Source organism: Streptopelia decaocto (assembly GCF_964273445.1).
Source record: "Streptopelia decaocto genome assembly, contig: HAP1_SCAFFOLD_122, whole genome shotgun sequence".
NCBI classification, from domain to species: domain Eukaryota; kingdom Metazoa; phylum Chordata; class Aves; order Columbiformes; family Columbidae; genus Streptopelia; species Streptopelia decaocto.
The window spans coordinates 130,452-144,306 of NW_028114977.1; the positions used below are offsets into that span (position 1 = coordinate 130,452).

A 13,855-nucleotide genomic window follows, 5' to 3' on the forward strand; every position below is an offset into this window, starting at 1 on the left:
GTGCTGGTCACTGAGAGATGACACCAGTAACTGGCTGCATGGAGGATGTTGTCCCACTGATGATATTTGAGCATGATGGTTCAGCCAGCTTCCCACCCAGCATCTGTTACTTGAGCTCCATCAGCACCACTCTGGCTAGAAGGAGACCATGTCTGAGGCCTTGCAAATGCCCTTACACAACGTCTTTCTTTCCCCTGTCCGTTTGGTTCAGCAATCACTTCCTTGTTCTTCACATTCCTGGAAATGTCTGCAGGAGGAAATGTCCCATCCCCTTCCCAGGGAGGCAAGTAGGGTGGCCTGCCTGTTATTCTCCCAGTTCCTATTCCTGCTCTTCTTGAAGATGGGTTTGAGGTCTCTGTTTCCTAAGGACTGCAGAACCATTCCGGTTTCTATGGCACTTTTTAGAGTACAATCCTGGAATCATGGGCAAGGGTGACACAGCAGCCAAGAACACTTGTAGTGGTCCTGTCCAAGGCAGCTGAGATTAATCTCACTGGTCCACAGGGATTTGTTCCTGGTGTCACACACAGAAATGTCAGGGTTCCATCAGACATCCACATCTGAGCTGGCATCATGGACTTCTTATGCAACCGGGGATATTCAAAGACAGACTCTGTCCCTTTTACACACAGAGGCAGGAGTCACAGTGTCCCTCTGGCCTCCTGTTGCCACTCCCAAGGGTTGGGAGGGACCTCAGCCCTGTGGTGTGTCACCTGCTCTGCACTCATCTGAGATGTCCCATGTCATGAGGAATGGACATGGGGATCTCAGTTCAAGGAAGAAGATCCCAGTGGGTGGTTTCCCATGGCTGCTACTCCCAAGGTCAAGTGACCTTGGGACACTGTCTGTCCCTCAGGTCTTCATGGAACTCCTAGGAATAGCTGATATTGTTTGTGCTCACTTGGGTTCATCTCACCTCTCGTACATGATGTGCATGCCCACATCTCATCTGAACACTACAAACATGGATTTCTTACCTACTCATTCGGGAACAAATTCTTCAGTTTGGTATGACAGTCCAGTGCTGGAAATGGTGGTTGAGTCCATGACGATGCCCTGGAGTAGCTGCTGTGGGGTGTCCGGTGCACATGGGCACAGCCCAGACCCTCCTCTGCTGGTCCTGCAGGTCTCTGGCAGGAGGCCTGGCTGTGAGAGGACATTGCTGTGTGCCAGCCCTGCACACACACACTGTTCAGCTGCAAACTGGGGTATGCATTCGTGGCCACTTCCATGGGCATGTTCTTGAGAGAATCTTTGGAAGAAGACCTAAACCTTCAGGCCCTGCCCTGAGAAGATCACTTTTCTATCTGGAAAGGCTGTTCTGAGTCCAGCTCTGTCACACAAGTGCCCATTGCCTGTCCCTGCCTGCACTCACAGGACTGACACACAGCAGGATGGTGACCAAGCTGCCAGAGCACTCAGGCCTTGCACCAACACAAGGGATGAGAAGGAGAGTGTGGGAGTGGAACCAGAACAGCTCTGGAAGACCAAGCACTGGTGCTTCCTGGCAGTGCTGCCATGAGAGAGATCTTTTCCCTTCCACCCAACACAGGAACTGTCCCTGCAGCTCCAAAAAGGCCTTGGAGTTAGGATGTCAATAGAAAAAAAATGTTGAGGGGCCCTTTATTTTGCTTAAACACAGAGAACACGAATTCCTCACTGACACAGCCACTCAGTAAGAAAAGAACAGCAGGCAGTGAATTACAAAGGGAATTAAAATATTACCATAATAAACAAAAACAAGTAGAAACAAAAAATACTGCAGACAGGATGAACCTGCAATGAGTTAGACTATAACTCTTATGTAGAAGAATATAGAGACAGTTTATAGCTTCAGAAGAAATCCAGTCATCTGTTTCCACAGGGCATCCTTGAGCTGTTCCTGGTGTTCCAGAGGTAATTGGCCATGGCTTTGGGCACAGTGGTGGAGATGGATCCTAGGTTGAAGAGGGAGAGGTTGAGGAGGAAGAAGTACATGGGGGTGTGGAGGTGCTGGTCCCAGGCTATGGTGGTGATGATGAGGCCGTTGCCCAGGAGGGCAGCCAGGTAGATGCCCAGGAAGAGCCAAAAGTGCAAGAGCTGCAGCTCCGGTGTGTCTGTGAACGGCAGGAGGAGGAACTGGGTGATGGAGCTGCTGTTGGACATTGGCTGCCTCTGGGCATGAGAAACCTGTGCAAGAAGGAAAAGACAGCGACAAGTTATGGGAGATTTCCCTGAGGAAAATCAAAGCCATTTCTCACACACTACTCCACACCTCCTTATCCTTTCCCCGACCTTCCTTCAGCTCCATGTCTGAGCCCTGGGTGGTGCTGGCTGGAGGTGCAGTGAGGAGCAGGGCCTGTGCCTGCTGGCTGCCGAGGAGTCAGCCCTGCTCTGCAGCAGTGGGGTCATGGGAACGGGAAGCAGGGGCCAGACCTGGGGTTCAAAGTTGTCATCTGAAATTGCTGCTAGTGAAGAATGGCCTGTCAGCATCTGCACTATCACCAGAAGGAAACAGGACGGTAAAATGAAATTTGAAAGGTTTGTTTTTTTTTTTTTTTTTTTCACAGCTTCACAGAATCACATAATGCTAGGGATTGGAAGGGACTTTGAAAGATCACCTAGTCCAATCCTGCAACTCCCCTGGAGAGCCTTCTTGGGTGTCAGAAGCCCTCATCATTTCTGCTCCACTCAGGGAGAAGAGAGCGAGTCCTGCAAGGCAAGAGAATGCCTGTGGGTCAGTGCAGAGTGAGAGCAGCTGGTCTGTCCCTCTGTCTTGCTCTAGCTGCCTTGGGCTGGCACCTTTCTGAGATGGTGATCACACTCCCATGTTACCCTGAAAAGCCACCAGGCACTGCTGAGAGCAGAGATTTGTAGGTTGGAAAAAAGAACAGGTCAGTCTAAGCCAGATATCTTCAGCCAAGGTGATGCTGCTGCTGTCCATAGGCAGAGCAGGGGTTGAAGGGATGTTATGAGGCTTCTGGCAGCTGTACTGATCACTCAGAGTTACGGTTTAGGAGTCTCAGTGACTTATTAAAACCTGAGAGCTCCTTTTTCATTTATCCTTTCCTCCATTCCCCCATCCCAAAGTCTTGGAATAGGAAACTGAAAGGACAGACTTGGGAAAGCTCTTTATAGTAATACTCGTATAGACTTTATCCTTAAAACCTCCTGTTGGAAGTAGTGTGGAGTGAGCTGGAGCTGTGAGCAGCCCTGACCCACGGAGAACCCAGCAGCAGAAGGACCCTGCCCTGCCGGGGGTCGCTCCTTCCCCCCACAGCTTCTACCCTCAGTGTTGTTGGGATCTCCCCGGGCAGGCTGAGCGCTGACCCTGGCAGGCGGCAGAGTCCCTGCCCTGGCACAGACCTGGGGTGCAGAGACTCTGCTCTGCAGGACAGCCCTGGGTTGTGTTCCAGTTTGCACCTACTGCCCCTGTCCTATCATTGATTGTCACTAAGAAGAGCCTGGCTCCATCCTCCTGACACTGACCCTTCACATATTTATAAACATTAATGATGTCGACCCTCTGTCTCCTCCAAGCTCAAGAGCCACAACTCCCTCAGCCTTTCCTCACACAGGAGATGTTCCACTCCATCATATTTGTGTGTTCAGCCGTGCCCAGTGCAGGGGAATGCAGAGCTCTGGGCACTCACCCCACAGCCCCAGCCCCTTTGAAGGGCACAGTGGCTGCTGGGGGCACAGACCGGGTCTCAGACTCCCCCACAGCCCCAGGGCTGGATCTGGACATGGCACAAGGACATGGAGACCAGTGAAAATCCAGGACTCCTGGTGTCATCTCCAGCAGATCCCCACCACAGATGGAATGTGCCCCTCAGTGCCAGCCCCTCTCCCCAGCCCAGATCAAGAGTCCTGGTCCAGCAGCAGAGCAGCCGGCCCCAAAAGGGTGTCTGCAGAAAGAGTTTCTCTTTCTCTTGGATTCATCCCTGCAGGCACAGAAATGGTCCCTTGCTCTTCTCCAGGGACATCCCTTTCCCCAAGTGAGGGTGTCCAGGCTGCTTTGGATGGTCCTGGTTCCCTCCCTGTGCTCCCCACAGGACCCTGATCTGGCGATGCTGCTCTGCAGAGCGAGGGGCTGTGGTGTCCTGGGGCCATGGGGTGACTTTGCACTGTTCATGCTGGTTGGGCTGGGAAGCAGACCCAGCTGGATGAGCATCACTGCTGCTGAGCCCTTTCCATCTTCCCGGAGGGCTCAGGAGCCAAGGACAAGGCTGGGCAGGACCATGGGGTGACTCTAATGGCACAAAGGGCAGGGGAGGGCTGCACTAGATTCAGCCTGTGGGCTTTCAAATACAATATCCTCAATCATTGTCCAGTCTAATGTCACTTTGTCTGTTCTGGTTCACAGCCTCTCCTGACATTGCAGATCCTTGTTAGCCCATGGGCTCTTCAGGTTCACGTTTTCCTCTGGGAGAAATTACCTTGCATGTTCACTCATTTTAGGAGACGCCACTCACTGCCCACTCAGATTTGGACAATGTCCCTGGAGATCCCACGAGCTCTCCTGGCAGGTCCCGATTCCTGTTCAGGGTGGCATCTGCCATCAGCCCCCCAAAGGTTAGAGAGCAACAAGCAGATAAGCAGTTTCAGTCTGAGTGGCCATATGACCAAGAAGGGAGGTTTTGGTCCCTAAAACATCACCTTGTAACTCTCAAGTTGTCACCATCAATCTATCAAGACGAGAAAAAAAGCATAAGTCCTTTTGAGGGACTTGGGTGTAGTCCTGACACCAGCTTTGGAAGAGGTGTCCAGACTTCTGGGCCTGTCCTGAGGAGTCCTTTTAGTTATGTTGGTTCTTGCACGGAGACGAGATCTGACAAAGTGGTTCCCATGGCCTGCTCCTGCCTGCAGCCACAGGGATGCCACTGTAGGGAAAACAGGCCTGTCACAAGTTAAACCAGACCTCAGGGGTGGCACAAATCCAAGGGCCCAGCAGGACAATGTGGATGTGGGGAGAGACCAGCACTGATAATGCTGCATTCTGCTGCTGCCTTTGGCCATGGCTCTAGGGAAGCAGCAGTCTTGACTCACAGGTGCCAGAGAGTGAGAGTGAGCACTGAGAAAGCCAGGGGATACCCCAAGGGCCAATGGGGCTGCTCCTCCATGGGGTAGTTGGACATTTGCCCCCTGAAAACCACCTGCATGCTGGTGTTGCTGCCACAGCTCTAGAGAAGATGCAAAGATCTGGGAGGAGATGTGAAGATATGGGAGCTGAGACAGACAATTTTTTCCTGGTTTATTAATAGATTTTATCTGAACAGGGAGTCTGGCTCCATATGTACATATAGTCTTTGTGTCAAGAAAAGACAGGCAGGAGGGTGACAATAATATTACCATAGGTATAAACTAAAAAAACACAGGTGAAGAAGAGCACCAAAGCAAAATAAAGACATGTATGAAGAACAGTCATTCCTGGATAGTTCTGAGATACTGTGGGTGCTCTAGTGGGATAATGGGCACCTAATTAATCTGAAGTAGTGACTATGCAAATAGTTTCCACAGAGCATCTTTGAGCTCTTTGTTCCTCATACTATAGATGAGGGGGTTCACTGCTGGAGGCACCACCGAGTACAAAACAGACACCACCAGGTCCAGCCATGGGGAAGAGATAGAGGGGGGCTTCAGGTTGGCAAACATGCCAGTGCAAATAAACAGGGAGACCACGGCCAGGTGAGGGAGGCAGGTGGAAAAAGTTTTGTGCCGTCCCAGCTCAGAGGGGATCCTCAGAACAGCCCTGAAGATCTGCACATAGGACAGCACAATGAACACAAAACAGCCAAATGAAAAACAGGCACAAACCACAAGAAGTCTGACTTCCCTGAGGTAGGAATGTGAGCAGGAGAGCTTGAGGATCTGGGGGATTTCACAGAAGAACTGGCCGAGGGCATTGCCCTTGCACAGGGGCAATGAAAATGTATTGGCCGTGTGCAGCAGAGCATTGAGAAACCCAGTGGCCCAGGCAGCTGCTGCCATGTGGACACAAGCTCTGCTGCCCAGGAGGGTCCCGTAGTGCAGGGGTTTGCAGATGGCAACATAGCGGTCGTACGACATGATGGTGAGAAGGTAAAATTCTGCTGAAGCTAAAAAGAAAAACAGAAAGAGTTGTGTAGCACATCCTGCATAGGAAATGACCCTGGTATCCCACAGAGAGGTGGCCATAGATCTGGGGACAGTGGTGGAGATGGAGCCCAGGTCAAGGAGGGCAAGGTTGAGCAGGAAGAAGTACATGGGGGTGTGGAGGTGCTGGTCCCAGGCTATGGTGGTGATGATGAGGCCGTTGCCCAGGAGGGCAGCCAGGTAGATGCCCAGGAAGAGCCAGAAGTGCAAGAGCTGCAGCTCCCGTGTGTCTGTGAATGGTAGGAGGAGGAACTGGGTGATGGAGCTGCTGTTGGACATTTGCTACCGATGGGCATGAGGTTCTGTGCAAGAAGGAAAAAGACAGTGACATGTCAGAGGAGACTTCTCTGAGGAAAACAAACATGCTGTTTCTCATGGAAAACCCCCTCCCTGATGGAGGGATATTTCAGGTCATTCTCTCTACCAAGTGGGAAAAAACAGTTAATCACAGTTTAAAATGCAGCTTGGCCATCTAGTTTCCATGAACACACCTCTGGGACAAGACCACCTGTGTTGCTGTCAGAGCAAAAACTGACCCACACTCCGACCCCAACCTCAGAGAGCAAGAGCATCAGGGACAGGGAAGAACACTTCAGTGCTCCCAGAAAATAAAGCAAGGACAGAAAGGTCAATGGCATCCTCGGGTGTATTAGAAGGGGGGTGGTTAGTAGATTGAGAAAGGTCCTCCTTCCCCTCTACTCCACCCTGGTGAGACCCCATCTAGAATATTGTGTCCACTTCTGGGCCCCTCAGTTCAAGAAGGACAGGGAACTGCTGGAGAGGGTACAGCGCAGGGCAACAAAGATGATTAAGGGAATGGAGTACCTCCCTTACGAAGAAAGGCTGAGGGACCTGGGTCTCTTTAGTTTGGAGAAGAGGAGACTGAGGGGTGACCTTATTAATGTTTATAAACATATAAAGGGTAAGTGCCACAAGGATGGAGCCAGGCTCTTCTCGGTGGCAAACAATGATAGGACAAGGGATAATGGGATCAAGCTGGAACACAAGAGGTTCCACTTAAATTTGAGAAAAAACTTCTTCTCAGTAAGGGTGACAGAGCACTGGAACAGGCTGCCAAGGGAGGTTGTGGAGTCTCCTTCTCTGGAGACATTCAAAACCCGCCTGGACATGTTCCTGTGCGACCTCACCTAGGCGTTCCTGCTCCAGCAGGGTGATTGGACTACATGATCTTTTGAGGTCCCTTCCAATCCCAAACATACTGTGATACTGTGATACTGTGAAGGTAGTCAGGCATGCTGTGAAACCTTCTCCTTATCTGGGTGTTCTGCTGCCCCTCACATAATGACACTATAGATCAAGTACTTTTAGCATATTTTTGGGTACCATGTTCCAGGAACCCTTCACCTGGAGGTCCAGCTGCTGAGGTGGAGACTCATTACCTGGACCCCATGGCTTTGGGGCAGAGGGTCTGCTGGGGAAGAGAGGAGACCAGGGGGTTTCACTGGGAAATGTGTCTGCACTGCAGGGGGGTTCCTGAATCCCCTCCCCAGCATTTCTGGTCCCTCTCCCTGCCCACGTCTGTGCTGCCAGCAGCTGTGTCTCTGTCCCTGGGTCTGCTGCCAGTCAGTGTCACAGACCCCGTCCCACCCGCTGTGTGCTCAGCTCTGTCCTGCTCACACCTCCTGGCACTGCCCAGGGGCAGCTCTGTGTGTGCAGGGGCTCAGGAGCAGCTCAGACACGTCCTAACGAGAACTGGGGTCTCAGTGTCTTCTCCAAAGCAGAGAAATAAATCCCCATCTCCCACTGCACACCCAGACAATGAAAAGTGGAAAACTGAAAGCACAGACTCCTTCCCTTACAGCTGTTGCTGTCTTGATGTTGTTGTTCAGAAGAACCCTCTGCAATGTCTGTGGGGTGATCTGGAGCTCAGAGCAGCCCTGACCCACACAGCACCCTTCAACCCCACAAGCTCTGCTGGGGGTCGCTCCTTCCACCCACAGCTGCTGCCATGGGATCTCCCTGGGCAGGCTGAGCGCTGACCCTGGCAGGCGGCAGAGTCCCTGCCCCGGCACAGCCCGGGGGTGCAGGGACCCTGCTCTGCAGGACAGCCCTGGGCAGTTCCACAGGTGTTCCACATTGCCTGACAAGATCCCCGTCCTTACAGATCCCACAAGCTGTGCCTGTGCCAGTGTCAGGAGATGCCTCCAGGAGCTACAGCTGCACTGCCCTGCACCCAGAGACTTACCATGGCAAGGGCTGCAAAGGTTTCTCGTCCAGTGAGCTCTCAGTCATCCTCCCAGTCCTGAGCACCTTTAATCTCTCTCTGCCTTGCTCGTCTCCTGAGATCCCCAGGCAGAGCCCTCAGCCCTGCTGTGTGTGCAGAGGAGCTGCTCCTGGGCAGAGCTGTCTCTCTGCAGCGCTGCCGCTTGCCATGAGCTCCCTGTGTCCCAGGAGCCCAGCCCAGCTCAGCAGCACAGGAGCAGCCAAAGGCGCTTTAATGACCCCTCTGGTGGGTTTGGTGCTGAGTCCATGAACTTCAGACCCTGGAGGCAGTTGAAGAAACCTCTCAAGAAGTGAAAATCAGATGCAAACTTCAGAGTTTCTTGTAATGTTAATGGGTCCCACTGAGGGACTCTACTGAGAAACAATATCCAGGGTCTGGGTAGAGCAGAAAACTGGAGGCAGTGATGACAGGTCAGGAAAAGCAAAGTAAAGTTCTCTCTGATGATCAGTAAACCTGGATGTGTTTCATTAACCAAAGGGCCGAGCCCTGACCCCCAACCCTGGGAAGTCAGATCCTGTCCCTCCCACGTTGTCCAGGGCCCTTCCTGGGACAGTGTGATGTGGGGCTGTGCAAGGCCAAGGGCAGGACTATGGTCCCACACCTCCCAGGTTCCTGGCTGGGGACAAGGAGGCCATGAGGCCCCTGTGCTGCAAGGACAAGGTGTCTCCTCACAGGCATCAGAGGTGCAGACAACAGCCATAGCCAAGGGGAGAAGGAGCTCATGTCTGGTGGGGCTTTCAGCCTCTTTACATCCCGTGATCATCTCCACGACAGCCTGTCCTGTGCTGTGGCATCCCCTGCACCTCTTTCCCTGCAGGCTGGAGACATCCCCCCTGCTGCCCCACCTTGCTCTTGTCTGAGCATCTTCCTTCCTTTGCTGACATCTCTCCATCCTCCCCAGCTGGTCCTTGAAGCACAAAGCCTTGGGCTGATGCAGACTCCCTCTGCTGACCTGTTCCACCACAGCACTGCCCTTCCACTCACATTCCTTCTGCTCATGTCCAGCCTGGACCTCCCCAGCTGCACTTTGGGCCATTATTTCTTTCTCAAGCTCTTTCCCACTATGCAGAAAACCTCCACCATCCCTGAAAACACTCTTCAAGCACTCTCAGGTTACTCCTGCACTGCTGCAGCCTCCCCAGCGCTGCTGGGCCAAAGCAGCCCAGGTCCCTCAGCATCCCACACCATGTGCACAAGGTGCTGAACCTGCCTTGGCACAGCCCTGCACTCTCCAGCTCCTCCCTGCTTCTCCAAACTGGGAAGCTGCACACTGGCACACACCCGTGTGTGTGGGTCACACCAGCGCTGAACCGACTGGGATGAGAACTGCAGGTGTCTGGGTCCCCACGCTCCTCCTCACGCAGCCCCGTGTGCAGCTGCCTTGTTCATGGTGAGCGTGCACCACGGGCTGGTGTGGGGACCTTGTAGTGCCCAGGCCCTTCTCCTCAGGATCACTGCTCAGCGTGTCAGGTCCTGCTCTGTCCTGATGGACGGGGTTATTGTCCCACCCTGATACAGAACTGGTCACTTCTTTTTTTAAATCTTTAGAGCTTTCTGATGGACGAACACCAGCTTTTCTCAAGGTCTGCACTCTCCCTTGACTGAAGCTCCATTTGTTCAGCTCTTAATGTTTGCATGCAGACGGCTTATCCTGATAAGGGTTTCTCTCCCAAGATAACAGGATGAGGAGTTGAAGGGCACTACAAATACCATCTCCTGGAGAAACTGTGGGGCCTTTGGCGTCAAGTGCTCATAATGCCAGAGGTCTGGACTTTGAGGGGAAGTTTCCCTTCATATGAGAGAGTAGCAGGAATGTGTGGAGCTCTGCCTGGGGACAGACAGTGTCAGCTGAAGTTTGAGGAGTCAGCATGAGAGGGCAGAACAACGTGAGCAATGTTGTGGTGACTGGACATCAGGTACAGAATCACTGATGAGGAAGAGGAATGAGATGAGGCCTCCTTCAGACAAATGAAAGAAGCCTCATGTTTCCAGGGCCGTGTCCTCGTGGCAAACCTGAGATATCCCAATATCTGCAAGGTACCAGCTATCCAGGAGGGTTTGGAGCTCATTGACAACATCTTCCTAACACGGGTGACTGAGGAGAGAGTGGGGTGAGGTGCCCTGTGGGACTTCACACTTACAAACCAGAAAGAGTTGGTCAGGATGAAACAGTCAGGGATGGGAAAGTGGAGCTGAGGCTCCTGGGAGATGATCACAAGGCCAAGAGCAGGATTTCAGGAGAGCAAGCTTTGGCCTGCTGAGGGACCTGCTTGGGTCCTATGGGATATGACCTTGGTGTCTGCAGAGCTCTTCTCTCACATCTCCTCCCTCCCACCTGCTGTTGTGCAGCGTTTTTTACCCTTTCTCAAATACAATATCCTAGAGGTGCTGTCAGCATCAGTGAGTGGCTCAGATTGGGCAAGGAGTGGGTCCATCTTGGAGCAGCTGAAATCGGCTCTGTCTGACATTGGTCAAACTCCTGTTGTCTTCTCAGAGAGGTGACAACTGTAGCACAGCCACACTCATCCCCAGTTCCAAGACTTTGCCATGTAAGCCCAGTACAGGGTGACAATGTGTTATTTCTTGCAAACTACTTGATCATGGAGAAGAAATGGAAAAGATCTTCTGTGGGCAACTGAAGGAAGTCACCAGTCAATGAGCAGGTTCCTGTGGGGAACTGTAATTGAGCTGGCATTCATTGACCATTCAAAGTGGCAGGTGCCAACACTCCAGAGGATCTTGGGCCAACTGCTTAACATGGCTGCCTGATGGGCCAACATGGGTGATGTTCACCTGAATCTGTAACTGGGAAACAAGGAAGAGCTGGTGAGGGATCTGAACATCAGTGTCCACCTTGGCTGTCATGACCAGGACACAGTGGGGTCCCAGGAACCAGAGGGGAGGGAGGAAGGCCAGCAGCAGAGCACAGGCTGGTGGAATCCAGAGGAGAAGACTTGCACATACTGGAGGATGGTGGGTAAAGTGGTGACATGGAAGTAGATCTGAAGGGTGAAGGAGTTCAGGAAATCTGATCAGCCTTACAGGACAGGCTGCTCCAAGCACAAGAATGATCTCTCCAAGTACCCATGAACAGAAGCATTTATCTCGTGAGGCTGTTCCTCTGCACTGATGGAGCTCCAGGGCAAAAATGCAGCACACAGGAGGTGGGAGCAGGGGAAGATGCAAAGGAGGAATTTAGAAACCTTGTCCATGGATGTGGGGATGATGACAAAGCTTCCCTGGAATAGATACCTGCACAGGAAGGGCAGCAAGATGAGCTGACAGAGCTTCACTTGCAGTAAGAGAATAGACAGGGTGAACGTGGGCCTGCTGCTAAACTTCATAAGAGTAGAATCAGATGGGACTGAGGTTCTTCATGGCTTCTTTGCCTCCATCTTCACCAGCAAGGTCTCCTGGGACTTGGTTCCTGAAGGCAGGAGTCTGGAGAACACCCAGCAGTGGATGGGGCTCAAGTCAGGGGTGACCTGAGCAAACTCAGACACCGTTACAGAACAGGAGATGGGTCACTTGACCAGCTCCTGAACACAAGTATCACTGTGCTGTGGCACCTGAGATTCTCAGGAACACTCACCTCTTGGTCCAGAGGAGTGTGACTCTTCTTGAGGTGTCCTGGCCTGTCTCCTCACTCACATGGTGATTTAGTTACGCACTTTTCTGACATATTCAGTCTTTATCAGGAGATGCAACACATCAATATGAACTGGAGGCTGCTGATGCCACCTGTTCTGGAAAGGGAGGGGAGGGTGAGCAGGGAAGGAAATAGAAGAAATTTGGCTTTATTGCTATTTGTTATGGAAATGCTCTCTGTTTGGCTATTCCTGAAATCTCTCTAATCATCCACACCAGACTTGAAGCCTTTAGGAAAATGATGCACAGAGCCTTGGCTTGTAAGAGCATTTTAGATGTTAATGAGCTCTCTGCTGCCATGATCCTGATCTGCAGCTACAGAGAGAATGAACAAACCTTCAATGAAGTGAAAGGCAGAAAAAACCTCAAGTTTCTGAGGGTGTTTGGACCCCATGAAGGGCCATCACTGACACAGCTGTGAAGGAAACAACCAGTGCAGGTTCCTGTCCCTGGAGGCTGGTGAAGGAAAGACTTGGAGACAGTGGTCACAGGTGGTGAGGGCCATGTGGAGGTGGCTCTGATGCCATGTCAGCCCCTGATGCTTGTTCATCACCAGAATGGCTGAGCCCTGACCCCTGGGACCTGGTAGATCTTTCTCCAATGTTTTTCAAGGCTTTTCCTGTGGTCAATGTGAGTGTTTTGTGTTTTGGGGATGGTGTTTATGTCAAGTGCTGTTGCTTTAACTGCAAGGCTCTGGTTTTCTGTGGAGTTGGAAATGTCTGTGAGCTCCTCACAACTCATCCAGCTTCTTTCTTTCACCCGGCAATGGTCACCGATCACCTCAATGTCCCAGTCCCACACTTGCTTGAATCCTCTATTTGGATCCATACCCATCACTGCAGGAGGCTCATGGATCCACCAGGTTCATGGATGATTCCTGAGGACCATCCAAGTGTTGGCAGTGTGAGAGAGAAACAGAGCAGGGTAACAGGACAGGCTGCTCCAAGCACAAGAATGATCTCTCCAAGTCCCCATGAATAGAAGCATTTATCTCATGAGGCTGCTGATCTGAACCGATGGAGCTGCAGGGCACAAAGGCAGCACACAGGAGGTGGAAGCAGGGGAAGCTGCAAAGGAGGAATTTAGAAACCTTGTCCATGGATGAAGAGAATATGCCAAAGCTGCCCTGGACTTGATACCTGCAGGGTCAGCTCATGGGCCATGACTGAGCACAGCCACCCCAGCAGCAGCCATTCCCCATCTCCCAGGCACAGCCATGCCCAGAGGATAGAAATATCACTGCCATAAATGATTAGCCCAAGAGAGGCCTTTCTACCTTCCATATTCCCAGGAAAATCTTCCTCCTATTCCTCCTCCACCTGCAGACATCAACTGCTTTCCATTTCAGGGCTCAGACATGGCTGGAGGGGTTCACTGAGGCCATCAGCCATCTCATTGCTTCTCCCTGACATGCCCTGACCCTCTCCCACACCTACAATGGCCAATCGTGGCTGTTCGGGGCCTCCCGCTCTTCAGAAGAGGCCTCGAGCTTCTTGGTTCTTCCTGGTGCCTGTTATAAACTTCCTCCCTCTCTGAAGAGTTCATGGTGAGCTTTCTTGTCCATAACAGCCCCTTTATGACCATGTCTTACTAAATGGTTGTGTTTGTATGATCATTTGTGCAGAAAGGGCAGTCACAGGACAGCACCCAATATGCCAAAACTGATGCCGAGTGAAATGCTGTAAAGCCCTGAGGAGTTCCCCCTGTGTCTGTGTCTCTCCTGGAAGGAGTCTGTCCTGAGAAGGGGATCCAGCTCCTGCCACTCTCTGCAGAGGCACATGAGCAGTTTCCATCACCTGGGGACACAAAGGGTGACATTTACCACACCACCCTTCATCTGAACCACTT

General features: G+C 52.1%; 1 protein-coding gene across 1 annotated transcript; it reads right to left on the minus strand.

The window, feature by feature from the left end:
- Nucleotides 1–5,478: 5,478 nt before the first annotated feature.
- On the minus strand, nucleotides 5,479–6,393 carry LOC309452988 (olfactory receptor 14J1-like; the record flags this gene model as incomplete). Its single annotated transcript, XM_082077636.1, has 1 exon — nucleotides 5,479–6,393. One exon carries the CDS (start codon nucleotides 6,391–6,393, stop codon nucleotides 5,479–5,481), a length of 915 nt encoding a protein of 304 aa, XP_081933762.1.
- Between the last annotated feature and the right edge of the window lie 7,462 nt (nucleotides 6,394–13,855).